At 37.6% G+C, this 16,754-nt stretch overlaps 1 protein-coding gene across 1 annotated transcript; it reads right to left on the reverse strand.

Annotated features, from left to right (window-relative positions):
• Positions 1–305: 305 nt before the first annotated feature.
• slc19a2 (solute carrier family 19 member 2) lies at positions 306–16,408 on the reverse strand. The gene is made up of 6 exons (XM_037762277.1): positions 16,214–16,408; positions 4,573–5,133; positions 4,234–4,480; positions 3,955–4,147; positions 3,429–3,570; positions 306–2,694 (listed from the first exon to the last, which is right to left on the reverse strand). Exons 1-6 carry the CDS (start codon positions 16,334–16,336, stop codon positions 2,554–2,556), a joined length of 1,407 nt encoding a protein of 468 aa, XP_037618205.1. The 5' UTR covers positions 16,337–16,408; the 3' UTR covers positions 306–2,553.
• Between the last annotated feature and the right edge of the window lie 346 nt (positions 16,409–16,754).

The raw sequence follows: 16,754 nt of genomic DNA on the forward strand, positions 1-16,754 counted from the left end.
ACAAACAAAAACGTCACATACAGTCCAGATAGATGTCCATTTACTCTCATTATCTGACTCTTGTTAGTGAAGAAGTCCAAAATCCATCCCACAATGGGTTTTATTGGACGGATTGACATGAAATTTGGTTCAGATATTCATATTCCCCGGTGAATCTATAACTTTTATCTATCCTCTTTTCATCTAGTAGCTCTAATTAGCTAATGTTGGCATGGTAATATAGCACCGCATGCCTGAGCACAGCCTCAAGGAGATGCTAGTGTGGCTGTCTACTCCTGTTTTCTGAAAAAACAAACATTGGACAGTAGATGTTATTTCTGTTTATTTAAAGATATTAAGTATGATTTTAAAATAACAAAATGAACAGTGAAAATACACACCAATACATACATAACACAAAAACATGTTAACATATTATTAGACAAAAAACATATTGTCATAGTCATTTCATAGAGACAGCAACTTTGAATGTGTGTACTGTGTTTAGTACCACCACAACACACCTTCCAGGCAGGTAACAAACTACACAGACAGGATTTCATGTCAAGGACTTAACAGAGATCTGGAATGAACACACACACAACGCCTAACTGTCAATACACCGAGTGAGATGTACAGTAAGAGAGGGTTTCCGGAGGCGGAAAGCCCTCCACTTAATACACTTAATACACATAAAACTTCAAGGAGGAATAAAGAAGAGTCGGCGTTTCACCAAGTGGCTGACAAATGAAGCCGAAGAAGTGCCAAAAACTGCAGTTTTAATATTATATTGTCTGTATATATTTAATATGTATAATATTAAATAGGGAGGTGAAGTCCCACCCCTTCCGGTGGACCACCATGGCACCCACTTTGAGCTTCTTCAGAAACCGTCATGGAGACTACGTCCATATTTTATACAGATAAAAGGCCGTATGTTTAAATCAATTTGCTTATTGCTGTTGTACTTAGAGAAATTAGCAATAGAGCAATATTAATAGTAGTGACAAATGTGTTTCATCCAACTTGGATACAATTTAAACTATTTTTCAAATAAATACTCACTTAAATAATTCACTATTCCACATACAGTCTAGGCCTGTATATTTCCAGCTTTGAGTTCATTAACATTTGGTTTTGAAGTGCTTGCTGTTTATAAATATTTTCAAATATTTGTGAATTTTTCGTGCATTTTTTACAGATAGTCAAATCTTGCAATCGTATTTGCAAACATCATTTATACACAAATTAACATGAAGCATCGCTGTGATTGTACTGCATAACAAATAAACTTATATTAGAGCTAAAGTTATGAATAATTTGTATTGATATTAAGTGACACATGAGAGTTAATGACAATAATAATAAAAAACTAAAGGCTGGCTCAACGCCTAGTTGCCTACACAAACAAATAATAAAAAAATCTGTGTATAACATTTGGACAGTGGAAAAGGAAAAGGCATCATCTGAAGTGCTCAAAGATCTGGTATGTAACTAGCACTGTTGCTTTGTAGAGTACAGTGTGTGTGTGATGTGTTTTCCACTGCAGGTATTTGTTGCTTAAATTTGGCCATTATTTCTTATTTCTTTAAAATGTATTGGTTGATGTCAGACAATAAATTTGGTCATCACTTTATATTATATATTTGTCTTATTGTCACCAAATCCCATATGCAGAGCCAAACCAACAACGAATGCATCTACTAACAAGTAGCCTAATAGACAACGTAGTAAGGTATACAACATGTTCATTGCAGTACTGCACATAACAGATACAAGCAGCCCTAACAGGCGTAACAGTTCAAGCCTTCAGCAGCCTCGTTTCATTCATTCAAGATAAACCTGATACAGATAACTCCTCATCGGTATCAATGATTGTACACAATCTAAGCACTTACAGGAGGAAATAATACATATAAAAATATATTTTTTGGCTGGTGTCAAATATATAACACAGAAGTACTATTAAAAGGTACCATTCTTAGTGTTCATTTAGCGTTTTACATCAAGTATAAAAAGGCACCAACTTCAATAAGCTGGGAAATGTAACATTGTGCGACGTTTAACAGATGATTTGTGTGATCAGCAAAGAGTGGTCTTTTAAAAGCTGCGTCTTTTTTATTGAATCGAATATCTAAAGTGAAACATACGATGATGTATCACTCACATCAGCAGCTCTTTTTGCTCATTGTTTTTTGGTTATACCGCACATTTTCTGTATAGTTCAGTCTCAGTGCTCAGCGTGTTGACAGCGTCCATCGCTAACATATGAACCGTAACAACAATATAATTATAATATGTCCGGGCTGTGCGTCTGTCAACTTGTTCTGGAGGTTTTCTGCCACATAGTGGCCAAAATGGATTAATACTGCTTGAAGTGTTTTAAGGCAAAGCCACAGTGAGTAGTAGTAGTAATTATACAGAACAATACAATGAAGACACTATGTGGTTGGAGAGATTACTGAAGCTCACTCACCTGTGGTGTTTTAGTATGTGAGAAGCTAAATCGATATCTATCGTTATGACCTATCTGCAGGAGCTGGCGTCTCTGATTGGAGGAGAGTCCGACTTCGTTTATGCTCGGCTGTCGTCCAGGACCTTGTCCTCCTGGACCTCGTCCTCCTGCTTGGAGCGCCTCCTGGAGGCCAATTTGCAAAGCCCAGCGACGAGGAAGACCGTAGAAATGACAGCAAAGTAGCCGCCGTAGATGAGGAACTGAGGGAAGGAAACAAGACAACCATCAATGAAATCTACACTGTGGGAGGTGGATAAACAGCATAGCTGCCTCCAAGTATGTTGTCATCGGCAACTGAGTAGGGCTGGGACGATTCACCGATCGCCTGATTCCATACTATCATGATACTTGGGTGCCGATTTTTAAGTATTGCGATTCGATATTATGATTTATTGTGATTTTTGTCAACTTTTTTAACACTAGACCATGGTAAAAAGTTGAGTCACACACTTCTAGGGACTTTTACTTTGGAAAATCTCTAAATTAATACATTAAAATGTTTGATTTTCAGCATGTATGTTGTCAGAGATGTCCTGAAGTCAAATATATCATATGTCATTGTCGGGAATTATTTATTAAATTTGTTTCTAGCAAACCAAAAATCAAAGAATAAAGACATTTCCCTCACACATCTTTTCGTCAACATTTTATTTTGAAAACCGGACGTAGTCCCACGTGTCTACTTCTTCTAACGTCTACTTCGTCACGTCTCGCTGCGGTTTGTTTTGGTTGGAACAGATATGACGTCACGTTACTCAGACTACAACAATAAAAGCGGTAACTTCCTTCTACCTCGACATAGACTCAAATGAAGCAAATATATCGATTCTGGCATTCAAAAAAATTCTATTTATAAAATCGTGACACATTGGTGAATCGATTTCATATTCGGCTCCTACAACTCAGCGTGGCAGAGTTTGTTGTTCCTCCTCACCTGAGTGAAGACATCGAGGCCGAGGCCGGCGGAGTCCACCACCACCACAGTGAGGAGAGACTGCAGCAGCAGGGCCACGAAGGTGTTCACTCCAAACACCAGGGCGTAGCGCTGCATGTTGAGAGTGGCTGCGATCTGATATCTGAAAGGTCAGAGGGCAGGCGACAGGAAAACATCAAGAGATATGTGAGGAAAGTTTTGACACGGTCTCTCTTTAATATCTAATTCAAAAAGAGAAAGAAGAAAGCTCTGTAGTGGTTAAGAAAGCTGACATCTAAATGGGCTGCAGTTTGCCATGTTATGATTTGAGCATATTGTTTGATACTAAATGCAGTACCTGTGAGGGTTTCTGGACAATATCTGTCATCGTTTTGTGATGTTAATTGATTTCCAATAATAAAGCAAGCATATTTGTCCACTCCCATGTTGATAAGAGTATTAAATACTCGACAAATCTCCCTTTAAGGGACATTTGAACAGATAAATATGCAGTGAGTGAGAAGAAGAACTGCCTCTTTGTACTTACGTAGCCACAGTGATGAGCAGCATGTATATGGCTCTGAAGAGGATGTATGAGCCGTAACATATCCAGATGTTCCTTATTGTGTCCATGACGAACACACACACAGCCATGAGCAGGGAGAGGACACACAGAGCCAGCTCCCCCCACAGAGACCAGCACACAGGCAGGTAGCCCACCAGCAGAGCTGCCAGAGCCCCTGTGGACCAGTAGAACACAGACGGTTAGAAATACTAGACCTTGAGTTTCGATTATTTTGTCAGCCTACTTTTGTGCCCCCTTCACCTAGCAGTGTGGACAGCGTCTCGACGTAGCCGTTGTAGATTTCATAGTCCTGGGATGGACGAACGTTCTCCCACAGTGCTTGAGCGTAGTTGATGACCTGGAAGTAGCCGCAGGTTGCCAGAGCCCACCACAACGACCAGGCCAGCAGGGGCCGGCATCTGTAGCACTTCAGGAAGTCGTCGAACAGTATCCGTAACACCTCCACGAGACCACTGCGGTGACTTCCCGTCTCAGACGACCTGGATATCTGCATGGAGAGTGAGTGGGTCTTGTCATACAAATACAGGTATTCACATTATTAACATCCCTATCATGACCCTGGGGCAGAGTTTCACTCACCGTGGAGACGTCCTGGCTGTTAGGAGGCAACTTCCTCTCTGAATCCTCATCCTTGTCCAACAGGGCCGTGCTGCTGCTGCGCGGCTTCTCCTCCGCCGCTCCCGGGCTCTTGTGGAAGAACAAGCTCCTCTTGGGCATGGGTAGAAACCAGGGAGCGACGAAGGCCACGGCGGCCGACGCCAGAGTGATGATGACGAGGTGGACCAGCTGAACTTTGGCCACGGAGAGCAGGAGCTGGCCGGTCAGAGATCCAGCAGCCGATCCAAACAGAGTGATGCTGCGGCAGTAACCCGTCACTCTCTGGTAGTGTGCCGGCTCCACCACGCTGTAGATGTAGGAGTAGTAGGCCACCTCCGAGGCCGTAGCCAGTCCAAAGAAAAACTCCAGGAGCTGCATGGCCAGCATGCCCCGCGCCTTCAGCAACATCACATAGGTAACTACTAAGCTGGTGGCCTGCAGGACCAGTACGGGCTTATAACGGAGGTAGTCGGTGGCCAGGAAGATGGGGAACAGCAACGCCAGGTAGGAATACGTCCAAATTGGATAGATTTCATTGACGACCTGCAGAGAACAAATGAAAATTTACAGTAATAAGATTTCAATTCCATTAAATTTTAGGGGTGGGAAAAATCATCTATGTATCGCAATTTTTTTCTTACGATTTTGAAATTTTGAATGCCAGAATCGATATATTCGATTCATTTGAGTCTATGCGGAGGTAAAAGGACGTTTTTATTTGTTGTAGTCCTGAGTAAACATGACGTCATATCCGTCCCAAAACAAACCGCAGCGAGCTGAAAGGAGAAAGTAGAAAACGCTGGAGGGTCCACGTGGATACGACCTGCAGCCTCACATTTTAAATCCATAGGGCTGGGACGATGCACCTATCTCCTGAATCGATACTATCACGATACTTGGGGACCAGTTCAATATGTATTGCGATTTTTAAGTATTGTGATTCTACAAGTATTGCAGTTCGATATCATGATTTATTGCGATTTTTGTTAACTTTTTTAACAATAGACCATGGGGAAAAGTTGAATCATACACTTCTAAGGACTTTTAATTTGAAAAAAAAATCGACAATACATTAAAATGTTTGCTTTTCAGCATGTATGTTGTCAGAAATGTTCTGAAGTCAAATATATCACTCATTGTCAGGACTTATTTATTACATTTTTTACCAGCATCCCAAAAATCAAAGAATAAAGACATTTCCCTCACACATTAGTTGCAATTTTCTTTTTAATTTATAAGGGACATGTAATGTTTTATACTTCTGGTGAATATAATCCATTCAGTGTTATTTCCATATATGCACTTTGTATATACAGTTCCCTTTGTTAACACCTTATTTTGAAAACCGGACGTAGTCACACTAGTTGCGGCCGGCCAATAGAGGGCGCTAGGGCTCCGCCCTCCCTGAGTCACACACAAAAAAACATTACCACTACTAATAATAATAATACTAATAATACAAATTATACAAATTGTCAATATTTGTGTGTTTTAAATATGGAATGCACCCAGTAATATGTGTAAAATATGATAGAAAATCTTCTGTGCAAAATAAATTATTTGCATTCATATTTTTGTTCTCCCGGTAGATTCCAGGTTTAACACAGAGCAGTCACAGGAAGCATGTCATCCAAACACATATGAAAGAAACTGGTCAGAGACATTCCTGACTTTAACAAGAAGGTCATTGAGAGGTTTCTCCACTCAGAAGGAGAGAAGAGCAAAATTCCCCTACAAATAAGCTGTCAAAAACATGCAGGCTTTCTCACCACAGTGACTTTTCTTGTACACAGTTGTCCTCAGTCTCATTTGCTTAAATTGCTCATGGAGGCATCACAATTGAATTGAGACCGGTAAATTAGTTGTATTGTTCTTACTAACTGTATTTTATGTAGTATTAATATTTGTGGTTGTGCCTTTTGAGTAAGGTGAGAGAGTTTTGAAGCAGAAGTGTTGCTGGAGTTCACCATCTCTACACCTCAGAGTACTTGAGTCCCATGCTTATGTACATTCAGGTGAACAGCTTCAGGACTTAACAGCAGTTTTCCTCATTACACTTCATGTTTACTTCCCCTGATCTTTACCTCACTGTTGGTTTACCAAACAAAGCAAGGTCAATATGGTTATCACATTAAGGAAACATTTTCTATTACATGTTATATTGTTATATTATATTAGTATTGTATTACATGTTTATTGTATTATAGCACATGCAGTGGTGGAAGAAGTACTCAGATCTTGTGCTTCAGTAAAAGTAGGAATACTACCATGTAGAAATACTCTGTTACAAGTGTAGGGACCTCACGAGACAAAGAGCCTTGGCCTACATGGGAAACCAGAGACCTGATCACAGCAGGGGACCTAACTGCCCATCTTTTAAAATGTCGCATCTACATGTGAAATTTCATTTTGAACCCAAACAAGGACCCCCATTGGATGAGGCTAACAGGAAATGTGGGGTCTTTCCGGTGAAACACCCACTTTTCTCACAGGAGATATAGGCACGCTCACCTGAATCTCAGCCCTTTCCACTGCGACTCACGTTGCTGCAGGAGGTACCCAACGCTGCGGCGTTCACCTAAAGACCGAGCCACATTTTCTGACCTCGCTGGACGAGTTAAGATAATGTTGTGTCCATCAGACTTTGATCCACATCCCTGCAGAAGGAAGACTACAGCCCGGCTTCACCAAGGAAGCCGAGGACAACCGTTCTTCATCAAAGGAAACGAGCGCACCGCCTTTTCCTTTATTTCTGGCTGCTCTCCCCTCCGCTGCCACACGGAGGTCCAGCCCGCCGTTCATCAGACGTCCAGACCACCATACCTATAGAAGGAAGACCCGGATCCGCGTCCTTCACCAAGGAAGAGACGATCGCCCCGCCGTCTTCACATCAGCTGCTTCCATCCGCTGCCACACGGAGAGCCAGCCCTGCCGTTCTTCCCCCGCTGACGAGCATCATAACGGCCCGTTATTGTCCGAGCCAGCGCGACGCCGCCGGACCAATTAACGACGATATACTCCACTATCGCTCCGAAGAAGCGATTCAAGTAAGAGGCTTGTGTCTGGGCAGAGACTAGTGAGATTGTATATTCCAATAAGTTAATAACTATTGTTGATTTATACTGAACGTACGGACCGCCGAGTCCGTCTGTTGGTTTTGTTTATTTAACTTGCTTTGCTCTGCTTTGCTTGTTTATGTTGCTTTGTTTACTGTTGCTGACTGTCTGATTACTGTGTGCTCCTTGTGTTAGCTCCTGCCAAACGTGAAGATCTGTAGCTGTAGTTTATTATTAAAAGACCAGTGCACGGCTGACTAACGTGAGTTTGCCTGCCGAGCATCTGAGTAATAATAACCCAGCTAGTACATCTCTCGCGCGGCAGTTAGGATTCCTGCTGCTGCGGTGTTTACTGTTTTGACTGTGATACTGTTTTCAGGCGCTCCCCGCCTTTCTTTCCTCCACTTCTACCACACACAAACAAACACTTTGCCGACACGCGGGATCCCCGTCCCGTTCGTACGCAGTCGGTAATTTCCGTGGCGCTTCCGCCACCAGAGCACCTCCTCCCTCGTGACGTAACCACTTCCGTGGTGACGCCGCCTCGGGGTTTCCCTTGCTCCTCCCACACACGCACACACGTAGATACGCCTCCTCACGTTCCCACCTTACTGATCACGCGGGACTTTCACATCCCGTTTGGGCGTGGTCTGTAACGTTCGAGCAACCCCCTCCCTCGCGTGACGTAACTGCTTACGTGGTGACGCCACCGTGAGCGTCCCCTCTTGCTCCTCCTACACTCACACACACATAGACACGCCTCCTGACATAGGCTCACGCCATTACCTTACAGGACACGTGGGGGTCACACCCCCGTTCGTGCGTGATCTGTAACGTTCGAGCAACTCCTCCCTCACGTGACGTAGCCACTTACGTGGTGACGTCCACTTAGGGCGTCCTTTGCTCCTCCCACACCACACACACACATAGACACTCTTCCTTCACACCTCAACACATACACATTTGCATTCACACACACATCTCTCTCTCTTACACACACATCCCTCTCTCTCCAGCACACACATTTTCTTTTGCTTTTGTGTTTTGTTTAATTCTAGTTTAGGGCTTAGAGCTGCATTGTAGAATATCCATTTGTTTATTAAAAGTGTTGTTAATTAGTAATTACTGCTGTGATAAAATATTGATTTAGATTAATGTTGTTAGAGTGTTTATTATTGATTAAGATCACTGTATGTAAATAAATGGTCTTATTTTAAATAGCAGTTGTCTGTGTTTATTGTGCATTCATATTGTAATAACGGCTGGTTATGAGAGTTAGTGCTCGGATTCACCCTTCGCTATTCACCTCCTAAGTGTAAAGTAGTGTTAAAATACTGGCCTTTGGAGGGAATATATCCCCTTATGAGACTGGATTAACGTTTGGTTATTGGTCCCTGATTCCAGGGTGGTGCCCCGTTCATTATTAATGTTGATTAATAATTCTTATTAATAATAATAATTCTATGAATATTATTTATTAAATTAGCTAATAACCAAACCTGTTCCATTTGTAAATCCCTTACACAAGTAAGAGTCCTGCATTCAAAAGTAAAAGTGCAAAAATAGTAGCATCTGAATACTTAAAACATAAAAGTACTCATTATGCAGAATAATGTATATTATTGTATTCTAATTAATGTGTTCATCACTTTAATGTTGCAGCTGGTAAAGGTGGAGCTCATTTTATTATTTACTCGTCCTGTTGGAATAAAATAATTGTTCAATTATTTAACTGCAAAGTAGTAATGTGTTTCTGATACCTTCACTTTTTTTTGCATTAAATCATACCGGGATGTTTGCTGAAATTGATTGGATGTGGCACAATGACTGATATATTTGACTTCAGGACATCTCTGACTACATACATGCTGAAAATCAAACATTTTTACTGGATTCATTTAAAGATTTTCCAAAGTAAAAGTCCCTAGAAGTGTATGATTTAACTTTTCCCCCATAGTCTAGTGTTAGAAGAAGTCAACAAAAATCACAATAAATCGTAATATCGAATCGCAATACTTAAAAATCGCGATACATGTCGAATCGGGAGCAGCCACGTATTGTGATGGTATCGAATCTGGAGATAGGTGTATCGTCCCAGCACTATAACATTGACTTTAGATCAGTTATTTCAATCCCCTCAGCATCAATGCTGCTTCCCAGGGTACATACAGGAAAGACGAACGGTAAAACACCTCAAACAGTCGGTACAATCTGTTGATCAAGTTCATTCTGACATTTCCCTGAGCCGTTAAGAACTGGATTGAGTGCATACCTATAGTTTGCACAACCACAATGACCCAAGCACAACGGACATCCTGACTCCTCCCTGCAGAGTCAAAGACAAGCTTTTTTTAGTTAGTTTCCAAAGTAGGAGTTTGTGTAGAACAGCATCAAAAGCCTTTTTCAAGTCAAGGAACAATGCTGTGACTTCCTTGACAGATCTTGAGTTAGTCAAAAATCGGCTCCTGAACCAGTTTTTCCATGACTCGAGGCCAGTTCAGAACTTTACGGAGCTAATTATTTTCGGATTAAGCAGAAATTCCAACGGATCTGACAATGAGGGATTATTCTGTCTGTGGCCTGTCGTTTGGGCTAGCCTGAAAAGGACTGAGCCATTAACATCCACTTGTATTGTTATGAAGCAATCAACACATCAACAGTGTTTTTCTATACGGATGGCTGCTAGAATAGTAGAATATGGAGCTTATTGGATTGTTTGCTCAAGATTTAAACTGTCACATCACATTAAGGGTGCCTGTGAGCCTCGGGGCACAACCTACTGCATGTAAACCAGTCAACACAGGCTTCCCTTTTATGTCAATCTTAAATGTACATGTGCATGCTAAGAAAAGGTGGATACTAAAGAAATGGAGTCAGAGGCAGGGCCACGTAATGAAGAAACATGTTCAGCATGAGGAACAAGCAGCTCTAGTAGTGGTGTAACAAGAAACACAACGCAACATCACAGCTTTAGTCTCCGTCCGTGCGTTAGGAAATGCAGCAACATTTCTGTCCTCATGAATTACTTCCTCATCTTTTCTTTCACGTGTCAAATATTTATAACAAATGGCTTAAATTATACATTAAGGTCTTCCTGTTACTGTAATGCCTATTTCTCTTCATTTCTCCTCAGATGTTTTCAGAAACATCTTGTAGTGCACTGTTTAGCTGTAAGGTGAGAGAGGTTGTGACCCGGCGGCAGGGAATGAAATTAGCACCAGCCACCTGCCGACTACAGGGTAAATGTTGGCTGTGGCAGGTAAAACTTTCAGGTCACCTGCCACCATGGCAGATTTTCAGGTTTTCCTTATATTAAGAAATATTATTTTTTTTAAAAGCAATGCCTAAATTAAAATTGTCAGGGATTATGGTTACATGATATATTCCATATTTTTGACTGTCTGGTACCACTGACTCAGTGTTTACAGTACTAAATATAGCCAGATAGATTTCAGAAGTGGCCGACAAAAAAATGGAGTGGCCGGCAGAAATGTTCAGTGACCTGCCAGAGGAAAAAAGTTAATTTCAGACCCTGCCTGGCAGCCATGTTGAGATCAAGTTGAGGAAATGCCAAGCACCGCCCACCAGCTGGACCACAGCCAATAGGAATGCTCTCTCTCTCTCTCTCTCTCTCTCTCTCTCTGAAATGACCTGTGATTGGCCAAAGCCTGTGAGGAGGAGCAGAACTCTAGTTTTCTCTCAGAACACTTGAATTACAATATGTTGAACGGTTATTATGGAATTTTTGCCCAATGATGCCAAAAACGTGTTGTCTACTGAAGCTTTTAACTGTTGTTTGAATATATTCTTTGACTTTATTCTCGTAATATAACTTTTTTTTCTCGTAAACTGCTGACTTTATTCTCATATTATGACTTTATTCTCATATTACGCCTTTTATTTCCCGTAAACTTCTGACTTTATTCTCATAATATTACGCCTTTTATTTCCCGTAAACTTCTGACTTTATTCTCATAATATTATGACTTTATTCTCATATTACGCCTTTTTTTTCGTAAACTTCTGACTTTATTCTCATAATATTATGACTTTTATTTCTCGTAAACTTCTGACTTTGTTCTTGTAATATTATAACTTTATCCTCATAATATTGCAACTTTTTTTCTCGTAAACTTCTGACTTTATTCTCATAATATTATGACTTTATTATCATAATATACGACTTTTATTTCCCGTAAACTTCTGACTTTATTCTCATAATATAATGCCTTTTTTCTCGTAAACTTATGACTTTAATCTTGTAATATTATAACTTTATCCTTATAATATTGCAACTTTATTTCCCGTAAACATATGATTTTATTCTTGTAATATTATAACTTTATTCTCATAATATTACGCCTTGTTTTTCGTAAACTTCTGACTTGATTCTCATAATATTACAACTTTTATTTCCCGTAAACTTCAGACTTTATTCTCATAATATTATGCCTTTTTTCTCGTAAACTTATGACTTTATTCTTGTAATATTATAATTTTATCCTCATAATATTGCAACTTTTTTTCTCGTAAACTTCTGACTTTATTCTCATAATATTATGACTTTATTATCATAATATCCGACTTTTATTTCCCGTAAACTTCTGACTTTATTCTCATAATATTATACCTTTTTGCTCGTAAACTTATGACTTTAATCTTGTAATATTATAACTTTATCCTTATAATATTGCAACTTTATTTCCCGTAAACTTATGACTTTATTCTTGTAATATTATAACTTTATTCTCATAATATTCCGCCATTTTTTTCGTAAACTTCTGACTTGATTCTCATAATATTCCGACTTTTATTTCCCGTAAACTTCTGACTTTATTCTCATAATATTATGCCTTTTTTCTCGTAAACTTATGACTTTAATCTTGTAATATTATAACTTTATCTTTATAATATTGCAACTTTATTTCCCGTAAACTTGTGACTTTATTCTCATAATATTATGCCTTTTTGCTCGTAAACTTATGACTTTAATCTTGTAATATTATAACTTTATTCTCATAATATTCCGCCATTTTTTTCGTAAACTTCTGACTTGATTCTCATAATATTATGACTTTATTCTCATAATATTACGACTTTTATTTCCCGTAAACTTCTGACTTTATTCTCATAATATTATGACTTTTTTCTCGTAAACTTCTGACTTTATTCTCATAATATTATGCCTTTTTTCTCGTAAACTTATGACTTTATTCTTGTAATATTATAACTTTATCTTTATGATATTGCAACTTTATTTCCCGTAAACTTATGACTTTATTCTCATAATATTACGACTTTTATTTCCCGTAAACTTCTGACTTTATTCTCATAATATTATGACTTTTATTTCTCGTAAACTTCTGACTTTGTTCTTGTAATATTATAACTTTATCCTCATAATATTGCAACTTTTTTTCTCGTAAACTTCTGACTTTATTCTCATAATATTGCAACTTTATTTCCCGTAAACTTATGACTTTATTCTTGTAATATTATAACTTTATTCTCATAATATTCCGCCATTTTTTTCGTAAACTTCTGACTTGATTCTCATAATATTCCGACTTTTATTTCCCGTAAACTTCTGACTTTATTCTCATAATATTATGCCTTTTTTCTCGTAAACTTATGACTTTAATCTTGTAATATTATAACTTTATCTTTATAATATTGCAACTTTATTTCCCGTAAACTTGTGACTTTATTCTCATAATATTATGCCTTTTTGCTCGTAAACTTATGACTTTAATCTTGTAATATTATAACTTTATTCTCATAATATTCCGCCATTTTTTTCGTAAACTTCTGACTTGATTCTCATAATATTATGACTTTATTCTCATAATATTACGACTTTTATTTCCCGTAAACTTCTGACTTTATTCTCATAATATTATGACTTTTTTCTCGTAAACTTCTGACTTTATTCTCATAATATTATGCCTTTTTTCTCGTAAACTTATGACTTTATTCTTGTAATATTATAACTTTATCTTTATAATATTGCAACTTTATTTCCCGTAAACTTATGACTTTATTCTCATAATATTACGACTTTTATTTCCCGTAAACTTCTGACTTTATTCTCATAATATTATGACTTTTATTTCTCGTAAACTTTTGACTTTGTTCTTGTAATATTATAACTTTATCCTCATAATATTGCAACTTTTTTTCTCGTAAACTTCTGACTTTATTCTCATAATATTATGCCTTTTTGCTCGTAAACTTATGACTTTAATCTTGTAATATTATAACTTTATTCTCATAATATTACGCCTTTTTTTTCGTAAACTTCTGACTTGATTCTCATAATATTACGACTTTTTTCTCGTAAACTTCTGACTTGATTCTCATAATATTACGACTTTTATTTCCCGTAAACTTCTGACTTGATTCTCATAATATAACGACTTTTATTTCCCGTAAACTTCTGACTTTATTCTCATAATATTACGCCTTTTTTCTCGTAAACTTCTGACTTTATTCTCATAATATTACACCTTTTTTCTCGTAAACTTATGACTTTATTCTCATAATATTACAACTTTATTCTCGTAAACTTCTGACTTTATTCTCATAATATTATGCCTTTTTGCTCGTAAACTTATGACTTTAATCTTGTAATATTATAACTTTATTCTCATAATATTCCGCCATTTTTTTCGTAAACTTCTGACTTGATTCTCATAATATTATGACTTTATTCTCATAATATTACGACTTTTATTTCCCGTAAACTTCTGACTTTATTCTCATAATATTATGACTTTTTTCTCGTAAACTTCTGACTTTATTCTCATAATATTATGCCTTTTTTCTTGTAAACTTATGACTTTATTCTTGTAATATTATAACTTTATCTTTATAATATTGCAACTTTATTTCCCGTAAACTTATGACTTTATTCTCATAATATTACGACTTTTATTTCCCGTAAACTTCTGACTTTATTCTCATAATATTATGACTTTTATTTCTCGTAAACTTCTGACTTTGTTCTTGTAATATTATAACTTTATCCTCATAATATTGCAACTTTTTTTCTCGTAAACTTCTGACTTTATTCTCATAATATTATGCCTTTTTGCTCGTAAACTTATGACTTTAATCTTGTAATATTATAACTTTATTCTCATAATATTACGCCTTTTTTTTCGTAAACTTCTGACTTGATTCTCATAATATTACGACTTTTTTCTCGTAAACTTCTGACTTGATTCTCATAATATTACGACTTTTATTTCCCGTAAACTTCTGACTTGATTCTCATAATATAACGACTTTTATTTCCCGTAAACTTCTGACTTTATTCTCATAATATTACGCCTTTTTTCTCGTAAACTTCTGACTTTATTCTCATAATATTACACCTTTTTTCTCGTAAACTTATGACTTTATTCTCATAATATTACAACTTTATTCTCGTAAACTTCTGACTTTATTCTCATAATATTATGCCTTTTTGCTCGTAAACTTATGACTTTAATCTTGTAATATTATAACTTTATTCTCATAATATTACGCCTTTTTTTCCGTAAACTTCTGACTTGATTCTCATAATATTACGACTTTTTTCTCGTAAACTTCTGACTTGATTCTCATAATATTACGACTTTTATTTCCCGTAAACTTCTGACTTGATTCTCATAATATAACGACTTTTATTTCCCGTAAACTTCTGACTTTATTCTCATAATATTACGCCTTTTTTCTCGTAAACTTCTGACTTTATTCTCATAATATTACACCTTTTTTCTCGTAAACTTCTGACTTTATTCTCATAATATTACAACTTTATTCTCGTAAACTTCTGACTTTATTCTCATAATATTACAACTTTATTCTCGTAAACTTCTGACTTTATTCTCATAATATTATGCCTTTTTGCTCGTAAACTTATGACTTTAATCTTGTAATATTATAACTTTATTCTCATAATATTACGCCTTTTTTTCCGTAAACTTCTGACTTGATTCTCATAATATTACGACTTTTTTCTCGTAAACTTCTGACTTGATTCTCATAATATTACGACTTTTATTTCCCGTAAACTTCTGACTTTATTCTCATAATATTACGCCTTTTTTCTCGTAAACTTCTGACTTTATTCTCATAATATTACGCCTTTTTTCTCGTAAACTTATGACTTTAATCTTGTAATATTATAACTTTATCCTTATAATATTGCAACTTTATTTCCCGGAAACTTATGACTTTATTCTTGTAATATTATAACTTTATTCTCATAATATTACGACTTTTATTTCCCGTAAACTTCTGACTTTATTCTCATAATATTATGACTTTTTTCTCGTAAACTTCTGACTTTATTCTCGTAATGTCAGACCTGTGTTTGGTCAAAGTCTCTGAGGAGGAGCAGAAGTCTAGTTTTCTCTCAGAACACTTGAATTACAACATGCTGAAAGGTTATAATAGACTATATATGATATTATTACTCTTCTATAACGCAGTTCAAGTGTTAACTGTGTCAGGTTAAGATGTGACGCAACGTGTTGTAATAAGCAGTCAGTGCTGAGTCTCTCAGCTAGCAGCTAGCTGACCTGAGTCTCCGTCAGGTTCTGGTCCGGTCCCAGCAGATAGGCGGTGAGGAACGGCTCCGACGGCCGCAGGTTGGAGAAGAAGCCGTACACACAGAGCAGGACGGCCGGGTTGAGCACAGACATCCTGGACAAGCATGACCTCCAGCTTATGCTGCTGCTGCACGCTGCGTACTGACCATACTGACAGCTTCTCCTTCTTCTGCTGTGGTGGTGTCTGCTGGTAGTACACGGCACAGCCTTCAGGTACACTACCGCCACCTGCTGGTCTGAATGTGGAGCAGCAGCAGCAGCAGCAGAGGAGAAACAAACTAGTAGCTTGACAGAATATTTCTGCATACTGGGGTCCCTAAACAGTCTTGAATTACATAAATTGGGTATCACTGAAAAGCTGAGACTCTAGTGGATCCAATGAGCCCAACTGTATTCATGTGTGATGATGTTAGTCCCCATAGGAGACATTTCACATAGTGAGATCATTTTTTAAAATTTGACCTCACTGTATAAAAATGACCTGTGGTGACCTCTAGGATAATCACAGCCT

This window comes from Sebastes umbrosus, chromosome 24 (genome assembly GCF_015220745.1).
Source record: "Sebastes umbrosus isolate fSebUmb1 chromosome 24, fSebUmb1.pri, whole genome shotgun sequence".
NCBI lineage: Eukaryota > Metazoa > Chordata > Actinopteri > Perciformes > Sebastidae > Sebastes > Sebastes umbrosus.

Excerpts from the sequence above, each read along its gene's own strand:
- slc19a2 (XM_037762277.1), bottom strand. The coding sequence starts at position 16,336 with ATGTCTGTGCTCAACCCGGCCGTCCTGCTCTGTGTGTACGGCTTCTTC. Across the intron at positions 5,134-16,213 it reads AGAACCTGACGGAGACTCAG|GTCGTCAATGAAATCTATCC; the intron begins GTCAGCTAGCTG and ends TGTTCTCTGCAG. Across the intron at positions 2,695-3,428 it reads GCCTCGATGTCTTCACTCAG|TTCCTCATCTACGGCGGCTA; the intron begins GTGAGGAGGAAC and ends TCCTTCCCTCAG.